At 56.7% G+C, this 22,330-nt stretch overlaps 1 protein-coding gene across 21 annotated transcripts in view; it reads left to right on the top strand.

Moving 5' to 3' along the window:
* ABR (ABR activator of RhoGEF and GTPase) overlaps window positions 1-22,330 on the top strand; it is a 235,714-nt gene that overhangs the window by 155,678 nt on the left and 57,706 nt on the right. For 20 of the 21 annotated variants that reach the window (XM_015118163.3, XM_077969708.1, XM_077969710.1 and 17 more), the window contains 7 exons: window positions 1,201-1,261; window positions 6,850-6,902; window positions 7,826-7,966; window positions 11,194-11,315; window positions 14,736-14,901; window positions 20,350-20,472; window positions 21,465-21,540. In XM_015118163.3, coding sequence (XP_014973649.3) covers window positions 1,201-1,261; window positions 6,850-6,902; window positions 7,826-7,966; window positions 11,194-11,315; window positions 14,736-14,901; window positions 20,350-20,472; window positions 21,465-21,540 — 742 coding nt within the window. Of the gene's footprint in view, window positions 1-1,200; window positions 1,262-1,574; window positions 1,767-6,849; window positions 6,903-7,825; window positions 7,967-11,193; window positions 11,316-14,735; window positions 14,902-20,349; window positions 20,473-21,464; window positions 21,541-22,330 lie in introns of those variants that run through there. The other variant, XM_015118168.3, reaches the window with a different exon arrangement.

Genomic DNA, 22,330 nt, shown 5'->3' with positions numbered 1-22,330 from the left:
GCTTCCTTCCCTGTAGGCCGAGCAGGTGACATCACCTGAGCCCCTGACCTTGGCCTCACCTTGCCCCCTGCCTTCCCCCCCACACCCGTCTTTGAGGCTCCGTGTGCGCGGTCTGCCAAGTGAGGATGGCATTACAGCTCCGGTTGCAGGCTGCACTGTCCTGCTAGCAGAAGCTGGGGCTGGAACCTCTCTAAAGGAGGATGAAGAGGCTCGGAGCAGACAAGTCATTCCTGGGGTCTGTTTCCAGTACTCACTACCTGTCGCCTGGCTTGGGGTCCAGGAGTGGCATTGGCTCTTCCTCCCTCGAAGCTTCCTCTCGGGCCCCCAGCACAGGCAGTGGTGGGTGGGGAGTGTCGGGGGTGCTGGGAGCTGAGTGCTCTCTGACGGGGGCAGGATGCAGCTCACTGTCCTGGGGAGCTCCGCGTCTCTGCCACAGATCCACCACTTCCCTGCTTCCACTGCGCAGGCGTGTGGGACCCCTCCTTCCTACCTCACGGGTTGCTGATGCCCGAAAGAGCTGCTGGAGTACCTGGCGCTGGTCAGCTCAAACCCTGTCTGCCCTTGGCCGATGTGTAGGGTTCATGAGTTGGGGTTCCTGAGATGGGTTTCCTGTAATCACGGGGCTCCCTGCCAGCCCCTCTCATCTCTGGGACCTGGAGTCCCTTCCTTCTTGCCCACACCCCAGCCACTGGACTCCACCAGGCTCCAGGAGTTCACAGGTGCGGTGCGGGGGATTGGGGTTGCAGAGGCAGCCAATGGCTGTGGGGCTCCTTTGTCTCTGTTCTCTTTTTTTTTTTTTTTTGAGACGGAATCTCACTCTGTTGCCCAGGCTGGAGTGCAGTGGTACGATCTCAGCTCACTGCAACCTCCGCCTCCCGGGTTCAAGCGATTCTCCTGCCTCAGCCTCCCGAGTAGCTGGGACTACAGGCTTGTGCCACCACACCTGGCTAACTTTTGTATTATTAGTAGAGACGGGGTTTCACCATGTTGGCCAGGCTGGTCTCGAACTCCGGACCTCAGTTGATCCGCCTGCCTCAGCCTCCCAAAGTGCTGGGATGACAGGCGTGAGCCACCGCGCCCAGCCTCTGTTCTCATCCTTGCATCCCGAGTCTCACAGCCCCCCTACCTGCCAGGCTCACGGTAGGGGCTGGGGGCGGTGAGGGACGGAGCAGGCCGTGACTCCTCTCCTCCCTCTGGCAGGAACTCAAAGTGAAAGGTCCCAAGGACTCCAAGGACAGCCACACGTCCGTCACCATGGAAGGTACCTCGGGGAGCGGGCTGGATTACCGGCACCTGCCTTTGTCTGGCTGTGTGGGCGACGGGCTGCATGAACGCAGCGCCCTTCCCCCGTGTGCGCGTGTGAGTGTGAGCGCGCGTGAGTGTGAGCGCGCGTGAGTGTGTGCGCACACGCGAGGACTCCAGCCTCGTGCCCAGGCAGCCAGCCAGCTACAAACGTGCTCCTCTTCAGGATGCCAGCAGGCCGCTGGGTCCCTCCCTCCCCGCCCCTCCTCCCCACCCCTCCTCCCCTTCCCCTTCCCTCCTCTCCTCGCCACGCGCCTCCCTCCCCTCCCTCTTGCTGGAAGAGCACTCGGAAGCGGCTGCTCGATGCTGGAGTCTGTGCGGCGGCATCAGCAAGGGGGCTGAGTGGCCGGGCTGCTGGTGGGCGCTGGGGAGCCTGGAGCGATGGCTGCACGCTCCCGCTGCGGAGACAGAGGCTGCCATGGAGATTCTCCTCATTATTCGCTTCTGCTGTAACTGCACCTATGGTAACCCAGGTGCCCGCTGTGGGAGGCGGCAGACCCTCCCACCTCTGGGGGCCAGCTGGAGTGGGCTCAAATGTGTCTGGCGAGGTTTGAGGGCCACAGGGAAGGAGGGTGGGCAAGTGGCTGGACCTGAATTCCCCCTTCGTTTCCGCCGGCGTCCAGCCTAGAGTTGAAACCTGGGGGCTGCTCAGGGCAGGGCCGTTTGCAAATGGAAGGACCAGGCTAGAGGGCCAGGTGCCCCCAAGGATCGGCGGGGAATTGGTGGGCTAGTGTGAGAGAACTTCCTGGAGGCTGTTAGGGAGAGACGGCGAGGAGCTGTGCCCGCAGATGTAGTAGCCCTGAGGCCAGGGAGAGGGTCCGTGGGGGCCAGGCACAGCGTGGCCATGGGTGGTGATGGTCCGGATGGTGGCGTTGCCAGCCGACAGGGCGCCAGTGTGAGCCGGAGGGAGAAGTTGGGAGTTTCTTTGTTTCTGGAGAGAGGAGCGGAGGCTGGGCGGCAGGGTATTGTGTGCTCCAGTGCACATGCTGCCAGCTCTCGGAGCAGCAGGCGGAGGACACGGAGGGGCTGCGGGAGCAGGAAGGAGCTGAGAGGTTTGTTTTCAGCCATGAAAGACACCGGAGCCGAGGTCTGGGTCCTTAACTGGAAGGCAGGTCGGCAGTGCCAGCGGGAGAGGGGGTGTGGCAAGCTGCTTTGTGAAGGTCACACACACCCCACCTTTCGGTGGAAGGAACCCAGACCATCCTCCTTGCAGCTCCCGAAGCTGGCTGGGGGGGATGGGGGAGGTCCCGGGACAGGTGCATGTCATCAGCACGACTGTTGGTCATAGGAGGATGAAGCCGGCCCAGGCAGGAAGATGTGCAGAAGCCCGTGGACCCTGCCCCAAGAGGCAAGGCGTGCCAAGGGGTGCCCTGTGGCAGGCAGTGGGGCGGGCACATGTGGCTCCCAGGCCAGAGTCTGTGGGAGCAGCGGGCGGCTGGTTTTAGGACCTTCCTCTTCCTTCCCACCAGGTGTTTCGGCTCTGCCCCCTTCTCAGTCACTTTCCCTTCCTATCTCCCTGGTAACCCGGAGCTCCTTGGAGCTCCTTGTCGAAGGCTGACGTGAGGGGGGTGGCAGCTTGCAGAGGAGAGACGGTAGGTTTCCTGGGCTCCTTCCCAGAGGCAGCCATGGTGGAGGGGCTGTATGGGGCCACTGTCCCTTGATCTTCTCGGGACCCTCTTGAGGGAAGCAAGCTCTGAGGCAGCCTTTCTCCTGCGGCCCGGCAGGATGGCCGCGGGAACCCTGTTCTCGCTTGAAATTGGCCTGGTCAGCGATCGGAGGCGAAATGGTCTTTTTGATCTGGCCTAGGGGTTGGTCAGGTCTCGACTCTGCCTCCCTGAAAAGGAAATGTAGCCTTGGCTTCCTCTCTCTTCCCCACAAGGAAGCTTCGACCCGGGACCTGGAGTTCACGCTGCTTCGGTCTCCGTGATACTGTTGTTGAAGTCAGCTTCAAAGTGGGGAATGAGGAGTGAAAGGGCCAGCTTGTGAGGAGGGGGCTCACCCCGTCCTGGTCACTCTTCCCAAGAACCCTCCTGTGGGTCATTGAGATTTTACAGGTGCTGCCCTCCCCTGAGGAAGGGGCAGCTCAAAGCCAGGAGCATGAGTGGATCTGCGTTCAAAGCCCAGCTCCCACCACTTGTAGCTTGGTGATGGGGAACAAGCCACAGAACGTCTCTGGCCTCAGTTGTCTTGTCTGTAAAATGGGGCTAGTGAGAATTTCCTCCCTCTTTAATCACAGGAAATAATGTGAGCAAAGCAGTGAACTCAGTACCCTGGGCACACAGCGAGTACCCAGCAAACTAGAGCGAGGCCAGCTTGCCGCCCAAGTCAGTGGAGAGGGGTGGGGAGAGTGGGTGAGGCCGGGCAGGAAGCAGGCCAGCCTGCCGGAGCCTGGGGACAGGGAAGGGCCAGAGCGAGCGCCTCCCCCTGAGTTCTCAGGGGACCCTGGCGTGCAGGGGCCGTGGGGAGCACAAACTTCAGGGCCGCTCTTGCTCCCTTGGTTCCCTCTGTATCTGACGTGGTCCCAGCGCCCCCTCCCTGTGCACCTGTCCTCCTGGCCGCCCTCCCGGGGCTCATTCCGCAGCCCTGCTCAGGTGGACTCTGGAGGTGACCACAGGCATATTAATAACCCCTCTGAAACCCAACCTGCCATGTGTGCAGACCTCTGAGCTTAGTCAGAAACCTCTTCCTCCTGGGACCCAGGAGAGGGCTGCGGGGAGCCAATAATGCAGTGTCAGCTTTCTGTGGAGCTGCCACTCTGGGGCCCACTCCGGCAGGTGTCTGCTGAGCTTGTGCTTTCTTTTGGGTCTCTGGGATTCTCGAGTGTGATTTTTTCCCGAAGATGGGCTGAGCCACAGGTGGGTGCCTTAAACAGTCTCAGAAATGGACCCACCTGAGCGAGGACCTGGGCTGTACCCTCAGTGCCCCAGGACACTCCAAGACTGGCCTCGTTCCTTCAAGCTTCCATTGCCCATGGGGAGGGTCTCTGGAAATTGCTAGATAAGAAAGGGCTACAAATGTGTCATGTGAAGTGTATTTACGTAAACCAGTGGTTGGCCGGGTATGGTGGCTCATGCCTGCAATCCCAACATTTTGGCAAACTGAGGCAGGAGGATTGCTTGAGGCCAGGAGTTCAAGACCAGCAACATAGTGAGACCTTGTCGCTCGCTGTCCTCCCTCCCTCTCTCCCTCCCTCCCTCCCTCCCTCCCTTCCTTCCTTCCTTCCTTCCTTCCTTCCTTCCTTCCTTCCTTCCTTCCTTCCTTCCTTCTTTTCTTCCCTTCCTTCTTTTCCTCCCTCCCTCCCTCCGTCCCTTCCTTCCTTCCTTCTTTCCCTCCCTCCCTACTTTCTTCCTTCCTGTCTCGCTCTGTTGCCAGGCTGGAGTGCAGTGGCACGACCTCAGCTCACTGCAACTTCCGCCTCCCGGATTCAAGAGATTCCCTTGCCTCAGCTTCCCAAGTAGCTGGGATTATAAGCACCTGCCACCAGGCCCTGCTAATTTTTTTATTTTTAGTAGAGACGGGTTTTTGCCATGTTGGCCAGGCTGTTCCTGAACTCCTGACCTCAAGTGACTCACCCGCTTCGGCCTCCCAAAGTGCTGGGATTACAGGCATGAGCCACTGCACCCGGCCCCTCATCTCTCTATTTTTTTAAAAATTAAAATACATAAAATACAAAGCAGTGGTTTTTAACTACTATTACACATTCAAATCAGTAAAGAAGCTTTTTAAAAATGCTCATGCCCCGTGTGGTCTTGCGGAGATTTGGGTTGAGTTGACGGGGCAGGGGGCAGGCATCTGTATCTTTTAACAGCTCCCCTAGTCATTCTGATGGGCAGCCAAGCTCGGACTGCAGATTAGGCTGGTGGCCCCTGCTGAGGCTGCGTTTTCTTCACAGCCTGCAGATTGCTCCCTGAAGTGTCTGCTTAGCCGCAGGGGATATTTATATCTCAGGCTGTGGAGAACTCTTGGGTTTGGGGCCCGGCTAGGGCATGCATGTTCACGCTGGGACCTGTCACATCCTGGTCCTATGGGACACCCAGTCTGGGATCCTTCTTCCTAGATGAACACCATGCCTCTCTCACTGCCCAAGGTCCTGACCCCAGGGACAGAGCATCCAGGTGCAGAACTGAAGCTGAGCCTCCTGCTGGGAGGGCGGGCACAGCTGCGTGCAGGAAGGGCGTTGGGAAGTGTTGATCCACCAGCTGCCACCTCCACCTGTCCCTGCTGAATCCCAGCCATCCTCACTTGGTGTCTGGGTTGTGGAGGGTGTGGCTCTTGGGGTCCTGGACTGGTCTTGCCTGGGTTCTCCCAGCCTCTTTGGGGCTCTCATATGTGAGGCCTAACTTGAGTTGCTTCAGGAAAACTTTGCCCCTCGGGCTGCCACGTGTTGAGAGCACAGCCTTTCTTTTCTTCTTTTTTTTTTTTTTGAGACGGAGTTTCGCTGTTGTTGCCCAGGCTGGAGTGCAGTTGGTTCGCTATCATCTCCGCTTCTCGGGTTCAAGTGACTCTCCTGCCTCAGCCTCCCAAGTAGCTGGGATTATAGGTGTGTGCCACCATGCCTGGCTACTTTTTGTGTTTTTAGTAGAGACAGGGTTTCACTGTGTTGACCAGGCTAGCCTCGGGGAGCAGAGCCTTTCTGTGGAGATCAGGCCAGCCTCCCTGGCCTCCAGCCTCCCTGCCTCCGGCCTCCCTGGCCTCCAGCCTCCCTGCCTCTGGCCTCCCTGGCCTCCAGCCTCCCTGCCTCTGGCCTCCCTGGCCTCTGGCCTCCCTGGCCTCCAGCCTCCCTGACCTCCGGCCTCCCTGACCTCCAGCCTCCCTGGCCTCCAGCCTCCCTGCCTCCCTGGCCTCCAGCCTCCCTGCCTCCAGCCTCCCTGCCTCCAGCCTCCCTGGCCTCCAGCCTTCCTGTGCTTGCTCTGGGGTTTGAGGATGTGGGGAGGGGTCTTTCCTCTGAGAGATGAGGCCAGTCCTGTGGGTCACAGTGAGGCATGCCAATCCCAGCTGTCTGTGCCCAGCCTTCAGCTGCAGGAGCCTGAGAATGATAAGGTCTGGAGAGCTGCCCTTCCTAGAAACACAGAATGTCTCGTTCCCCGTTCTGGGGTCCTGCGTGTGGCAGGTGTGCTGGACTCTGCAGGGCGTGGCTGGGTGGAGCTGTGTGATTCTGGGGTCCTGCGTGTGGCAGGTGTGCTGGACTCTGCAGGGTGTCGCTGGGTGGAGCTGTGTGATTCAGGGCTGGGGGTCCAGGGGAGCATCTGCCTTGAGCCACGTGAGGCCAGGACAGGCCTTGCGGGGGGCACGTGGCTCTCGAGGAAGCCACATCGGATTGGAGAGGAGGCAGGGCTGGAGAGGGAGCTGGGGCTGCCAGGGCAGTGTCCGCTGCTTGGTCTGCCTGGGGAGTGAGAGCAGAGGTGGGGGCTGCCGTGGGCTCACTCTGGCATCCTGCGAGGGGTGTTCACATGGGAAGCAGGCGGGTGGGGGACGACACTGGTCTCTGGGGTGCTGGGTTGCCCTTGTCCATCATCCTCTTCCTCCTTCTCCCTATCTCCCAAACAGCTCTGCTCTACAAGCCCATTGACCGGGTCACTCGGAGCACCTTAGTCCTACACGTAAGTGTCAAGCCCCTGAATGGCCAGAGAGGGCTTAGGAGTGCGGTGGAAGACTGAGTCTGGGGTGAGAGGGTGCTGGAGTCACTGAGAACAGCCCACGTGGGGAATCAGGGGGTCCCTAGGCCCGGAGGATGCCTTTCTGGCCTGTAGTATCCATGCCACCAGGCCAGGGCCTGAATACAGCTTGGCTACTAAGCTTGACACTGGCCAGGTGCTCCCCGGGAGGCAGGCACTTCCTGCTTCCCCACCGGCTGCCTCCTGGTCTCCAGCATCCTTGGAGCAGCTGCAGGGCGGACACGGGTTTCTCTCCCAGCTGTTCAGGGGATGAGCCTCCACCTGGCGTTTGGTTTCTCTCCCAGCTGCTCAGGGGGATGAGCCTCCACCTGGCCTCCCCACCGGGGAAAGAATAATGACTGTAACTGGGAGAAGAGGGAGCAGCCAGGGCCCTCCACCTGCTGCACTGGCTCTTCTTTTTATTTTTATTTTTTTTGTTTTTTATTTTTACTGTCACCCAGGCTGGAGTGCAGTGGCACGATCTCAGCTCACTGCAAGCTCCGCCTCCCAGGTTCAGGCGATTCTCCTGCCTCAGCCTCCCAAGTAGCTGGGACTATAGGTGCCCGCCACCTCGCCCGGCTAATTTTTATATTTTTACTAGAGATGGGGTTTCACCGTGTTGCCCAGGCTGGTCTCGAACTCCTGATCTCAAGTGATCCTCCCGCCTCGGCCTCCCAAAGTACTGGGATTTCAGGCATGAGCCACTGCACCCCGCCTGACTCTGATTTGTAGTTCAGATTTTTCAGGAATTAGGTGGGTCCCTGAGTGCCCATCCTTTGGATTCTTTGGGTGGGGACTGAGCACTCCCCTGTGGCCACACATCGGGCCCCAGAGCCGCTCCCCTCAACTCACTGCCTCACCCTTCCCAGGACCTGCTGAAGCACACACCTGTGGACCACCCCGACTACCCACTGCTGCAGGATGCTCTCCGCATCTCCCAGAACTTCCTGTCCAGCATCAACGAGGACATCGACCCCCGCCGGACTGCAGTCACAACACCCAAGGGGGAGGTGAGCTCAGGGCCCAGCACGGCCCCTCACCCAGGCTGAGAAGTATGGGGTGGGCCAGACCCCTTGTCCCCTTCTCTCACACATGGGCGGCAGATCGCTCGTCCCCTTCTCTCACGCACGGGCGGCAGATCCCTCGTCCCCTTCTCTCACGCGCGGGCGGCAGATCGCTCGTCCCCTTCTCTCACGCGCGGGCGGCAGATCCCTCGTCCCCTTCTCTCACGCACGGGCGGCAGATCGCTCGTCCCCTTCTCTCACGCAGGGGCGGCAGATCCCTCATCCCCTTCTCTCATGCACGGGCGGCAGATCCCTCGTCTCCTTCTCTCACACACAGGTGGTGCTGGGTGCCCCATGCCTCTCCAGCCCTGATTTGCCATTCCCAGCCAAGGAGAGGTCTTCAGTCCTTGGTCACCCTGATGACCTGCAGCATTCCAGGCCCTAGGCTGAGAGATTTTAAGTCCAGTGTGTCATTAATCCTCATAATAATCTAGGGAGGCTGGGCGCGGTGGCTCACACCTGTAATCCCAGCACTTTGGGAGGCCGAGGTGGGTGGATCACTTGAGATCAGGAGTTCGAGACCAGCCTGGCCAACAAAGCCCCGTCTTTACTAAAAATACAAAAATTAGCCGGGCATGGTGGTGCGTGCCTGTAATCCCAGCTACCCAGGAGGCTGAGGCAGGAGAGTCGCTTGAACTTGGGAGGCGGAGGTTACAGTGAGCCAAGATCGCACCACTGCACTCTAGCCTTGGCGACAGAGTGAGACGCCGTCTCAATAATAACAATCCAGTGAGCCAGAAGAAGAACGTGAGGCCGGGGAGTCTCTCCAGGTTCACCACACGGTCTTTCAGCCCCAGGTATCAGAGCTGGATTCCTCGCCCGGGGCTGTCTGGAGGCTCCATGCGTTCTCCCCCATGCCGGGGAAGCCGGCCTCTGGGTGCCTGGTTCTTGAATGCAGACACCTCCCTCTGCCAGTGTGATGCTGTCAGCGTCCCCTGGGAAGCCAAGGGAGCAGGAGCTTGGAGCGGCTTCAGCTGGGCCTGCACGAGCAGTAGCTTGGGGGGAGCCCGCAGCAGGAAAAGCTGGTGCTGAGGTGACAGAGGCCGTCCAGGTTGCTGGAATGTCCAGCGGGCACCTGCATGTGGGACAGCCATTCCCCGGGGGGCCCTTCTTGGTGGAAGGGTGGGGACGGCCCAGTGAGGGGAGTACCAGGAAGCATGAGAGGGACGGTTGCCCTCTTGGGTTGGCATCTGGGCACAGGTGAAAGGCTTCCTGTCCGGGGGAGGCCATTAGGAGTGAGGCTGACGGGGTTTCTGCTCCTCTGGTCTGTTTACGAGCCCCCAGGTTCTCCTGGGGAGAAAGTGGTGAGGGACAGGCCTGGAGAGTGTCCACTGGGCAGAGAGCTGATCCTCTGCAGCTCCTGGGGCTGGTGTGCAGCGTCCGGGGATGCCCTCGTCTGTTTTACTCTGGGGATATCTGAAAAATCTCCAGAGGGCTCAGCCTTAGCGTACCCTCAGTTTTCGGTCATCTTTTTTTCTTTTTTTTTGACGGAGTCTCGCTCTGTCGCCCAAGCTGGAGTGCAGTGGCGCGATCTCGGCTCACTGCAAGCTCCACCTCCCGGGTTCATGCCATTCTCCTGCCTCAGCCTCCTGAGTAGCTGGGACTACAGGCGCCCGCCACCACGCCCAGCTAAGTTTTTGTATTTTTAGTAGAGATGGGGTTTCTTTTTTTTTTTTTTTTTTGAGACGGAGTCTGGCTCTGTCACCCAGGCTGGAGTGCAGTGGCGCGATCTCGGCTCACTGCAAGCTCCGCCTCCCGGGTTCACGCCATTCTCCTGCCTCAGCCTCCCGAGTAGCTGGGACTACAGGCGCCCGCCACCTCGCCTGGCTAGTTTTTTTTTTTTTTTGTATTTTTTAGTAGAGACAGGGTTTCACCGGGTTAGCCAGGATGGTCTCGATCTCCTGACCTCGTGATCCGCCCGTCTCGGCCTCCCAAAGTGCTGGGATTACAGGCTTGAGCCACCGCGCCCGGCCGAGATGGGGTTTCACCGTCTTAGCCAGGATGGTCTCGATCTCCTGACCTCGTGATCCACCCGCCTTGGCCTCCCAAAGTGTTGGGAATACAGGCGTGAGCCATCACGCCCGGCCAATGGTCATCTTTTTTTTTTTTGAGACTGAGTCTCACCGTGTTGCCCAGGCTGGGGTGCAATGGCGCAATCTCAGCTCACTGCAACCTCCACCCTCTGGGTTCAAGCAAATCTCCTGCCTCAGCCTCCCAAACTCCTAGCTGGAATTACAGGCAGGTGTCACCACGCCCAGCTAATTTTTGTATTTTTACTAGAGATAGGGTTTTACCATGTTGGCCAGGCTGGTCTCGAACTCCTGACCTCAGGTGATCTGCCCGCCTCGGCCTCCCAAGTGCTGGGATGACAGGCATGAGCCACCGCGTCTGGCCTCGGTCATCTTAATTGTATAGTTTGAATACGCTCACCTACATGTTACAGCAGACGTAGGTCACACCGTGTATCATATAGGAAAGGCTGGGACAGATGGGGACGGCCTCCTGGCTCTGAGCGGGGGTTGGAAACTCTTGAAATCCCATGTGGAGCAGAAACCACCCAGAGCCCGAGTTAGAGTTGGCTGCAGGTCCCCTCTGGACACGGCTGCAGCCCCAGGCTGGACCACCCAGGTCTCGTCCCCGGGGGGGCTAGAGAAGCCAGGGAGGAGTAGCGCGGACAGGCCTGAGCGGGTCTCAGCTCTCGGTTGAGCCGGAACTAGATGAAGTTCTCTGCCGCGGTCAGGAGGGATTGCAAGCGGGGATGTACGTGCCCCAGGATGGAGAAACCAGGTTGTCCTGGGCAGGGGGCACCAGGGGTAGCTGCGGAGAGCCCCATGCGTTGCGCACACTTGATGTGGCAGGCACTGTGCTGTTGTACACGCACCATCTCGATGAGTCACCTTAGGAGGCAGACATCATCATCCGCACTTTACAGCAGGTGAACTGGGATTCAGAGAGGTCAGGGAGCCGCCTGAGATCACAGCTGAGAAGCCTGTCGGGATCCAAACCCACATCCGTGTGACTCCGAAGGCAGTGCTTGACCCACCTTGGTTAAGGGGTTACAGGCTATGTCGCCCCTCGGTTCAGCCCTCCCTGGCTGGCCGTGCCCCCGCATGCAGGCTCGGCCCTCGGCCGCACTCCCCTCTGAGCAGGCTGGGGTCTGCCATCTCCCTCAGACACGACAGCTGGTGAAGGACGGCTTCCTGGTGGAAGTGTCGGAGAGCTCCCGGAAGCTGCGGCATGTCTTCCTCTTTACAGATGTCCTACTGTGTGCCAAGCTGAAGAAGACCTCTGCGGGGTGAGTGCGAGTCCGGGGACACGGGGAGGGGGAGGGGGCCGGACCTCTGCGGGGTGAGTGCGAGTCCGGGGACACGGGGAGGGGGCCGGACCTCTGCAGGGTGAGTGCGAGTCCGGGGACACGGGGAGGGGGCCGGACGTCTGTGGGGTGAGTGCGAGTCCAGGGACATGGGGTGGGGGAGGGGGCTGGACCTCTGCGGGGTGAGTGCAGTCCAGGGACACGGGGTGGGGGAGGGGGCCGGACCTCTGCGGGGTGAGTGCGAGTCCATGGACATGGGGTGGGGGAGGGGGCCGGACCTCTGCCGGGTGAGTGCGAGTCCGGGGACACGGGGAGGGGGCCGGACGTCTGCGGGGTGAGTGCGAGTCCAGGGACATGGGGTGGGGGAGGGGGCTGGACCTCTGCGGGGTGAGTGCGAGTCCAGGGACATGAGGTACGGGAGGGGGCCGGACCTCTGCGGGGTGAGTGTGAGTCCAGGGACACGGGGTCGGGGAGGGGGCCGGACCTCTGCGGGGTGAGTGCGAGTCCGGGGACACGGGGAGGGGGAGGGGGCCGGACCTCTGCGGGGTGAGTGCGAGTCCGGGGACACGGGGAGGGGGCCGGACCTCTGCGGGGTGAGTGCGAGTCCGGGGACACGGGGTGGGGGAGGGATCGGACCTCTGCGGGGTGAGTGTGCGAGTCCAGGGACATGGGGTGGGGGACGGGGCTGGACCTCTGCGGGGTGAGTGCGAGTCCAGGGACATGGGGTGGGGGAGGGGCCGGACCTCTGCGGGGTGAGTGCGAGTCCAGGGACATGGGGTGGGGGAGGGGGCCGGACCTCTGCGGGGTGAGTGTGAGTCCAGGGACACGGGGTCGGGGAGGGGGCCGGACGTCTGCGGGGTGAGTGTGCGAGTCCAGAGACACGGGCCAGGGGAGGGATCGGACCTCTGCGGGGTGAGTGTGAGTCCAGGGACACGGGCTGGGGGAGGGGGCCGAACCTCGGCAGGGTGAGTGTGCGAGTCCAGGGACACAGGGCCGAGGGAGGGAGCTGGACCTTTGCGTGTTGAGTGTGAGTCCAGGGACATGGGCTGGGGGAAGGGGGCCGGACCCTGCCCCCCATGGAGGCTTCAGCAACTTTGTGGGTTTTTTTTTCTTTTGAGACAGGGTCTTGCTCTGTTGCTCAGGCTGGAGTGCAGTGGTGTGATCTTGGCTCACTGCAACCTCCACCTCCCGGGTTCAAGTGATTCTCCTGCCTCAGCCTCCTGAGTAGCTGGGATTACAGGTGCACGCCACCTCACCTGGCTAAATTTTGCATTTTTAGTAGAGACGGGGTTTTGCCGTGTCAGCCAGGCTGGTCTCGAACTCCTGACCTCAGGTGATCTGCCCGCCTTGGCCTCCCAAAGTGCTGGGATTACAGGCGTGAGCCACCGTGCCCAGCCGGATTTTTCCTTTTAAAAACTGTATTAATTAACCTAATTTCACCACATAGCCTTTTTTTTTTTTTTGAAAATAAGTCATGTTTTTAATTATAAAGATAATATAAGGACATTGGAGGAAACCCCGTTCCCCACTGAAGCATGAGGTCTGCCTCCTGCCGCGCTGCTTCCTTCCCTGTTTTTAAATGTTCTCATGTTTCTTCACACAGTCATAATCACAGCGAATACCCAATTTGGGGCTCTGCTGTTTCTATTTCGTGTCATAAGCAGTTTCCCTGTTGCTGCCTCATCTTCATAATCATCCTTTTACTTTCCTGCACGGTTACCAGTGGATGTGCAATCGTTTACTTAAGCATTCTCTTTTTATTAGACATCTCTGAATTTCTGCTAACTGCAGTGCTGTGAATATTCACCACGTCTCCTGCTACTATTTATTGAGGGTTTAGGCCATGCCAGGTGCTGTGACACATCCTTTGAATACATGATTTCTAGTCCTCCCAACAACTCCACAAAGTAGTGACTGTTGTTCCCTTATCGTAGATGAGAGAAGAGCCTTGGAGAAGGTAAATAAGCTGCCCAAGCTTGCACAGCTAGAGGCACAGGTGGGATTGGAACCCCAAGCTAACGTGCGAGCTCCTTTGTGCCTCCTCCTCTCTACCCGATAATGTGGGTCGGCTCTGTGCCTCGAGCAGAGAGGCTCATTCCGCGTTCATTCACACATTCTTCCACCCACACTTACTGATCACCTACGACGTGCCAAGCACACGCCTTCTCCCAGCTGAGAAGCGACAGTCTGGATTCAAACCCATGTCTATGGGATGCCAAAGCTAGTGTGTTTACTACCAGGCTATCCTGCCTCTCCCCTTCAGTCCTCCCTGGCTGGCTGTGCCCCCAAGTACGGCACAGGGGTAGCAGGCCGTGCACCCACCACAACACTTGGGTCAGAATGAGAAGTGCAAATCTAAGTCTTAGGGGAAGGATCGATTATTATGAACTTCAATAAAGGGATGACTGGCCGGGCGCAGTGGCTCACACCTGTAATCTCAGCACTTTGAGAGGCCAAGGCGGGTGGATCACCTGGGGTCAGGAGTTCGAGACCAACCTGGCTGACATGGCGAAACTCCGTCTCTACTGAAAGTACAAAAATTAGCTGGGTGTGATGGCGGGCGGCTATAATCCCAGCTACTCGGGAGGCTGAGGTAGGAGAATTGCTTGAACCCTGGAGGCAGAGGTTGGAGTGAGTGGAGATCGCCCCATTGCACTCCAGCCTGGGCGACAAAAGCGAAACTCCATCTCACAAAATAAAAATAATTAAAAAATAATAATAAAGGACATGACTCCCTGGAACTAGATCATGTTTGAGATTGTTCTGAGGCAGAGATGGCAATAATAAGCACACATGCCTCTGCCTGTTGTCCTTTGCCGCGGCAGACATTGCTAATCACACATGCCTCTGCCTGTCATCCTTTGCCATGGCAGACATTACTAATCAACCAGAGCACACTTTCTTGCTAGACTTGGATGTGGCTTTGTAATCCTCCACCCAGTGTTGACCCATGTGACCTCTCTTGATAAGAGTTGGCATTCGGAATAACACCTGTATTCCATTGCTAGCCTGAAGGATATTGAACGTGGATAGTCTAGAAGGGAGGGAGGAGTGTGGGGTGGGGAATAGGAAAATGTGAGCCCAGCCAGGAGGGCTTTGCTCTTCTTGATACCCAAGTGGTTTGGGATGTTTGACAACATGAATCGTCTAGGCCAGAAGCCTGGTAAGGTGATGGGGTGGAGTTGCTCCCTGCAGGCGGGACAGACCCCAGAACCCAGCTCTCATCACTCCATGTGCTCCACGTGTGTTTCCTAGTCAGGCTTCTCAGGAGCAGGGATCGTTCTTGCTTCTGTCAAGTTCTCAGTCAACCCCTGTCAGTGGTTCTGTGGTTCTGGACCCAGGAGTTGAGGCTGGAAGAGCCAGGCTCCCTCTAGCTCATGGCTCCCTCTGGCTCATTTGCAGGAAGCACCAGCAGTATGACTGTAAGTGGTACATTCCCCTGGCCGACCTGGTGTTTCCGTCCCCCGAGGAATCTGAGGCCAGCCCCCAGGTGCACCCCTTCCCAGACCATGAGCTGGAGGACATGAAGATGAAGATCTCTGCCCTCAAGAGTGAAATCCAGAAGGAGGTGAGCAGAGCTTGGTATCTGAGCCTGGGGCCCTTTGAGCCAGCTGTGCTGGGGGAGGTGGAGGTGGGAAGTTGTAAGGTTTGAGAGTTTGAGAGGGAGCCTTGAGTGTGTAGTTACTAGGGGAAAGACCCCAACTACAGTAGCTCCAAGCAGATCGAGGGGGTCAGTGCTCAGGATTTCGTAGGGCTAACATGGAGAGTGCCCTGGAAAGCAGTGCATGTTGAACACGATAGAAAGGGGAAGCAAGCAGCCAGGCGCAGTGGCTTACACCTGTAATCCCAGCACTTTGGGAGGCCGAGGCAGGTGGATCACCTGAGGCCAGGAGTTTGAGACCAGCCTGGCCAACATGGTGAAACCCTGTCTCTACTAAAAGTACAAAAATTAGCTGGGCACGGTGGTGGGTGCCTGTAATCTCAGCTACTTGGGAGGCTGAGGCAGGAGAATGGCTTCAACCCGGGAGGTGGAGGTTGCAGTCAGCCAAGATCATGCCATTGCACTCTAGCCTGGGCAATAGAGTGAGATTCTGTATTAAAAAAAAAAAAAAAAAAAGGCAGGGGGGTTGGGGAAGCAAGAGAAGAAAAAGGAGGCTTTTGTAAGGAAAAGCAGGACCTGTGCAAGGAAGAAGACCTGAGAGGCCTCTCAGAAACTGACAGATCAAGTAGGCAAATAAATAAGGAGAGAGAGAACCTGAATGCCACAATTAACACGCTTGGCGTAAAAATGCCAAGAAGCTTGTGCCCTGACAGAAAACTGAGATTGTTGTCACACATGTGTGCAACATTCACACTTATCCTATAACAGGCCACTAAGGAAATCTCAACATTTTTCAAAAAGTTGATAGCATACAAGTCATGTTCACAGACCACAGTGGAGTAAAATTAGAAGTGAACAAGAAAATTGGTCAGCCTGGGCGCAGTGGCTCACACCTGTAATCCCAGAACTTTAGGAGGCTGAGGCGGGTGGATCACCTGAGGTCAGGCATTCGAGATCAGTCTGGCCAATATGGTAAAACCCCATCTCTACTAAAAATACAAAATTTTCCAGGCGTGGTGGATCACGCCTGTAATCCCAGCACTTTAGGAGGCCCAGGCAGGCAGGTCACCTGAGGTCAGGAGTTCGAGACTGGTCTGGCCAACATGGTGAAACCCCATCTCTACTGAAAATACAAAATTAGCCGGATGTGGTGGCTTGCGCCTGTAATCCCAGCTACTCAAGAGGCTGAGACAGGAGAATTGCTTGAACCTGGGAGGCAGAGGTTGCCGTGTGCTGAGATTGCGCCGCTGCACTCCAGCCTGAGCAACAGAGTGAGACTCTGTCTAAAAAAAAAAAAAAAAAAAAAGAATATTGGTTTGGAAAGTTCAAACTGACAAGGTAAAGAGGAAATCAGAATTCAAAATGGGAACTGCAAACTGTTTAGAGCTGCCTGGAAATGAGTGTACTACATACCAGTGTGCATGGATGCAGCCAAAGTGCTATTTAGAGGAACATGCATAGCCCTCAGTTCACACAACAAGAGTGTTTAGAGGAACATGTAAAGCCCTCAGTTCACATAACAAGTGTTTAGAGGAACATGCATAGCCCTCAGTTCACACAACAACAGTGTTTAGAGGAACATGTAAAGCCTTCAGTTCACACAACAGTGTTTAGAGGAACGTGTAAAGCCCTCAGTTCACATAACAACAGTGTTTAGAGGAACGTGTAAAGCCCTCAGTTCACATAACAACAGTGTTCAGAGGAACATGTAAAGCCCTCAGTTCACGTAACAACAACAGTGTTTTAGAGGAACATGTAAAGCCCTCAGTTTACGTAACAACAGTGTTTAGAGGAACATGTAAAGCCCTCAGTTCACATAACAACAACAGTGTTTAGAGGAACATGTAAAGCCCTCAGTTCACATAACAACAACAGTGTTTAGAGGAACATGCATAGCCCTCAGTTCACACAACAACAGTGTTCAGAGGAACATGTAAAGCCCTCAGTTCACATAACAACAGTGTTTAGAGGAACATGTAAAGCCCTCAGTTCACATCATAACAGTGTTTAGAGGAACATTTTAAAGCCTTCAGTTCACACAACAACAGTGTTTAGAGGAAGGCACCGCAAGAGGAGCCTCCCAGGGAGCAGAGGAAGGGCCTGGAGCTGAGGAAGGGCCTGGCGTGGAGGAAGGGCGTGGAGCGGTTTGGTCAGTCTGGTCTCTTTTCCTCACCTCTCAGGTTCAGCTTAGGCCTCACCGCCCCTGGGAAGCTTCTCTGACACCCACGGCCACCACAGTCTGCATTGGGTGCCCTGTCCCCAGATCCTGTGGCTTTTTGTTTACCTGTGGCTTTGCTTAAATGCTACTGAATTATAATTGCATTGTCAGCCTCTTCTCTTCCCCAGTAGAAAGTGAACTCCACTGACAGCGCTGTTTTCTTCTGTTTTATGTTCCTAATACTTAACACGTAAAAAATAGGTACTTAGGGCCCAGCACGGTGGCTCACGCCAGTAATCCCAGCACTTTGGGAGGCCATGGCAGGTGGATCACTTGAGGCTAGAAGTTCAAGACCATCCTGGCCAACATGGTGAAGGCCCTTCTCTACGAAAAGTACAAAATTTAGCTGGATGTGGTGGTGGGCGCCTGTAATCCCAGCCACTTGGGAGGCTGAGGCAGGAGAACTGTGTGAACCCGGGAGGTGGAGGTTGCAGTGAGCCGAGATCGCGCCACTACACTCCAGCCTGGGCAACAGAGTGAGTGGGACTCCATCTCAAAAAAAAAAAAAAAAAAGGTACTTAATAAACAAACAATTATTGAAGAAAACATGACCAGATGGCCTCTCTAAGGATTCTTTCAACTCAAGCATCTCTCTTTGAACAGGGGAAAGAAAGATCACCATTATAACCCAGGAGTGTTCAGGGCCGGGGATGTCCTAGGATGGGGGTACATCTGCCCAGAGGGAGCTCCCTCACCAGCACAGCTGTCCCCCTCCTGAACCGCTGGGCCCTGCCCACAGTCCCCGCCCAGGAGCATCCTGTGTGCCGGTTTCTCACCCGCCCGGGAGTCAGCAGGCTTCCTGCCCCCACTGTTGCCCCAGCTGTGCAGACGTGGCCTTACACCCAGTCAAGTCAACACTCACTGAGCCCCACTGGCTGCAGTGCCTGGGGTGCGCCGGGTGCCTCATGGATATCCCTGTCCAGTGGAGGAAGCAGATACGCCCCTTGCTGACCACAGAGCGTGGCACATGTGGTGAGTCACTAGAGAGGCACAGGTGCCGTCCTCTGAGTCATGGAAGAAGCAGTGATTTGTTCTTTTTTTTTTTTTTTTTTTTGAGACAGATTCTCACTCTGTCACCCACATTGGAGTGCAGTAGCATAATCTCGGCTCACTGCAACCTCTGCCTCCCGGGTTCAAGCAATTCTCCTGCCTCAGCCTCCCAAGTAGCTGGGACTACAGGCGCACGCCACCATGCCCGGCTAAGTTTTTGTGTTTTTAGTAGAGACGGGGTTTGACCGTGTCAGTCAGGCTGGTCTCGAACTCCTGACTTTGTGATCCACCTGCCTTGGCCTCCCAAAGTGCTGGGATTACAGGCGTGAGCCACTGCGCCCGGCCTTGTCCTTTTAATAATAATTTTTAAAACTTTCGTGTTTTTTCTAATCACCAGTGTAATACTGGCTTGTTATAAGGAGAAATGCTCATAGTACCAGCATGTACAGGGTAAAGCTGGTCGCCACCCACCTCCCATTGCTAACAGCTGGAGGTGTGTTCTTCTGAACTCTTCTTTGCTTATACTGGTGTGCACCTGTGTGTGTGTGTTTGTGTGCGCACGTATGTGTACAATGAGACTAGACTACACGTGCTGTTTTGCAACTTCAGCATTTCACCCCACGGTGGGTCTTTGAGCCCTTTGGATGTATCAGATTCTTTTTGAGATGGAATCTCGCTCTGTCACCCAGGCTGGAGTGCACTGGTGAGATTTTGGCTCACTGGAACTTCCACCTCCCGGGTTCAAGCGACTCTCCTGCCTCAGCCTCCCGAGTAGCTGGGACTACAGGCGCCCGCCACCGCGCCCGGTAGATTTTGCATTCTCAGTAGATACGGGGTTTCACCATGTTGGCCAGGCTGGTCTCGAACTCCTGACCTCAAACGATCCGCCCACCTCGGCCTCCCAAAGTGCTGGGATTTCAGGCGTGAGCCACTGCGCCCGGCGGCATCAGATTCTTTTTAACAACTGCGTCCCGCTCTGTCGCTTGACTGCATGCAGATGTTTCTGGATATTTGGATGGTTTCTGATTCTTCGCTGTTAGCAGGCGGGTCGACAGTAAACACCGCTGCGCGTGTGCGTCTCTGCAGTAGATCCCCTCCGGGGGGAGGGTCAGGGCAGAGTGAGTGTGCCCTTCATTGTCAGGCTTACGTCTGAAAAAGCTGTGACCGATGGCATTCCCCCCGCGGTGTGTGAGGGTGACAGTCCCCCACGGTGTCACAACACTGGCTGGGAACATTCGTTACAATTTTGCCAGTCCAGTGGGTTAAAAGAACAAAACGCTCCAGAGATGAATTCTAACTTAGGAGCTTGAGGATGGCCTTGCACGCTGAGACTTGAAGCATAATCGCGGTTAATAAAAGGGAGAGGATCCTTTATGAAATAGACAGAAACTGGGAACACTGAGGGAGCAGGCTCTGCCCACAGAGGATGAATGGCTGGTGAGGGAGGGAGGCTGAGCCGAGGGGGCCGGGTGGGTTGTCCGCGGGACGGGGGGCCGGAACCCTGCTGTGGGGGCCTCGGTGCCAGGCTGGCAGGCGGAGCTTCAGGCTGAAAGGTGTCTGAGGTTTTCCTAAGCAGTTGTCTCTGTTGTGCCCGGAATTGAATGTGTGGAGGCAATAGAGTGACAGTCCAGAGAGGCTAATGCTGCTGTAATATTTGTGTTATTTAGGGTTCCCAAGAGAAGGAGGCATAGCACCCCGCCCAGGGCCACATGGGGAGGCGCCAGCTTTGAGCAGGAGGCAGGAGTGGAAGGAAAGTGTGGCCACAACTTTTCCGTGGAGAAACAGGGCAGGGCAGGGAAAGGGCTTGGCACTGGCTGGCTTCTGTTACGTTGGCAGCCCTGGGCTAGAGGGGTGGTCTCTAGTGACCTGGTCCCCGGCCCTGGGTGACGTGGGGCAGAGGAGATGCTGGCTTGGTGAGTGAGCGTCGGGTAGAGAAGGTAGCTGGGGACATGGGCTCTGGATCAGTGGGTGTGTGAATGACAGCTGTGCTCACAGGGCGTCACTGACAGTCTTAGAAATTAGCGAGCCCTGCGGGGGAGCAGTTTCTCACCCCGGTACCCGCCTCTCCTGCCACAAGATGTCAAAACATCATGAAATACGGAAAATGTAAAGAGCACGATTAACACACAGCGGAGTGTCGTGCCTAGTGCTGCTCGTGAGAAAGGCCCGAGTGTGAGCGAAACCCTCTGTGTCCCCACCTCCTACAGAAAGCCAACAAAGGCCAGAGCCGGGCCATCGAGCGCCTGAAGAAGAAGATGTTTGAGAATGAGTTCCTGCTGCTGCTCAACTCCCCCACAATCCCGTTCAGGATCCACAATCGGAATGGAAAGGTCAGGAAGGGTGGGGGTGGGACCAAGACAGCCCCTTCCTTAGTCCAGAGCGGCCCAGTCTATGGCTCCTGGCCCCAACCTGTAGGAACCAGAAACTCGGGTCCCTCTTCCTAAGGAGGCTGCCGTGGCTCCAGCTGTTGACTCACTCTCCCCACTTGTGTGGAATGAGTGCCCTCTGCTGGCCGTCCCTGGCACGGCTGCTCCTGTCACCTTGGCTTTCCAGGAAGGAGCTTCCCCTTCACCCACACACCCCCAGCTGCCTCCTTCTCCAAGGTCAGCCGTGCCGGGATAAGGAGGAGCTTTGGGCTGGGCAAGGTGGCTCCCGCCTGTAATCCCAGCACTTTGGGAGGCTGAGGCAGGCAGATCACCTGAGGTCAGGAGTTTGAGACCAGCCTGGCCAACATGGCAAAACCCCGTCTCTACTAAAAATAGCAAAAATTAGCCGGGCGTGGTGGCGCGCACCTGTAATCTCAGTTACTCTGGAGGCCGAGGCAGGAGAATCGCTTGAGCCTGGGAGGCGGAGGTTGCAGTGAGCCGAGATTGTGCCACTGCACTCGAGCCTGGGTAACGAGTGAAACTCTGTCTCAAAAAAAAAGAAGGAGCGGCTGGGCGCGATGGCTCAAGCCTGTAATCCCAGCACTTTGGGAGGCCGAGATGGGCGGATCACGAGGTCAGGAGATCGAGACCATCCTGGCTAACACAGTGAAACCCCGTCTCTACTAAAAAATCCAAAAAACTAGCCGGGCGAGGCAGTGGGCGCCTGTAGTCCCAGCTACTCGGGAGGCTGAGGCAGGAGAATGGCGTGAACCCGGGAGGCGGAGCTTGCAGTGAGCTGAGATCCGGCCACTGCACTCCAGCCTGGGCGACAGAGCGAGACTCCATCTCAAAAAAAAAAAAAAAAAAAAAAAGAAGGAGATTTGGTGGGGTCCCCAGTATCTGGGAATACGTTTGGCCTGACTGTGGTCACCCACTGCATTCTCGTCTCTCTTCAGAGTTACCTGTTCCTACTGTCCTCGGACTACGAGAGGTCAGAGTGGAGAGAAGCAATTCAGAAACTACAGAAGAAGGGTAAATTCCTGCCCCTTCCGCACTCCCCGAATATGTCTGTGGCAATGATGGGCCTTTTGTATTTCTAAGTATTTCGTGTCCAGTATCACGTCTTTGGCCCTCACAGTCACCCTCAAAGGTGCCGGGGATGGGCATTTAAGGATGTTGTATATTGAGACCCGAAGAATCTAAGTGATTGGCTTAAAGACATGATGATTTAGTCCTGGGACTGGACCCAGGGCCCAGCCTGGGCTTTCTCTTTTTCTCTCTGCCCCTCTTTTTCTTTTTCTCTCTCTCTCTCTCTCTCTCTCACACACACACACACACACACACACACACACACACACACACACACACACACTCTTTTTCTCTCTGCCCCTCTTTTTCTTTTTCTCTCTCTCTCTCTCTCTCACACACACACACACACACACACACACACACACACACACACACACACACACACACAGGCTGGGTGCGGTGGCTCACGCCTGTAATCCCAGTCAGGAGTTTGAGATCAGCACACACACACACACACACACACACACACACACACAGAGGCTGGGTGCGGTGGCTCACGCCTGTAATCCCAGTCAGGAGTTTGAGATCAGCCTGGGCAACATGGTGAAACCCCATCTACTAAAAACACAAAAATCAGCCGGGTGTGGTAGCAGGCACCTGTAATCCCAGCTACTCAGGAGGCTGAAGCAGGAGAATCCCTTGAACCCGGGAGGCGGAGGCTGCCTGTAATCCCAGCTACTCAGGAGGCTGAAGCAGGAGAATCCCTTGAACCCGGGAGGCGGAGGCTGCAGTG

Source organism: Macaca mulatta, chromosome 16 (assembly GCF_049350105.2).
Source record: "Macaca mulatta isolate MMU2019108-1 chromosome 16, T2T-MMU8v2.0, whole genome shotgun sequence".
Lineage (NCBI taxonomy): Eukaryota > Metazoa > Chordata > Mammalia > Primates > Cercopithecidae > Macaca > Macaca mulatta.
The sequence above is the reverse complement of the archived record's forward strand: the minus strand, read 5'-3'. Positions and strand labels throughout refer to the sequence as shown.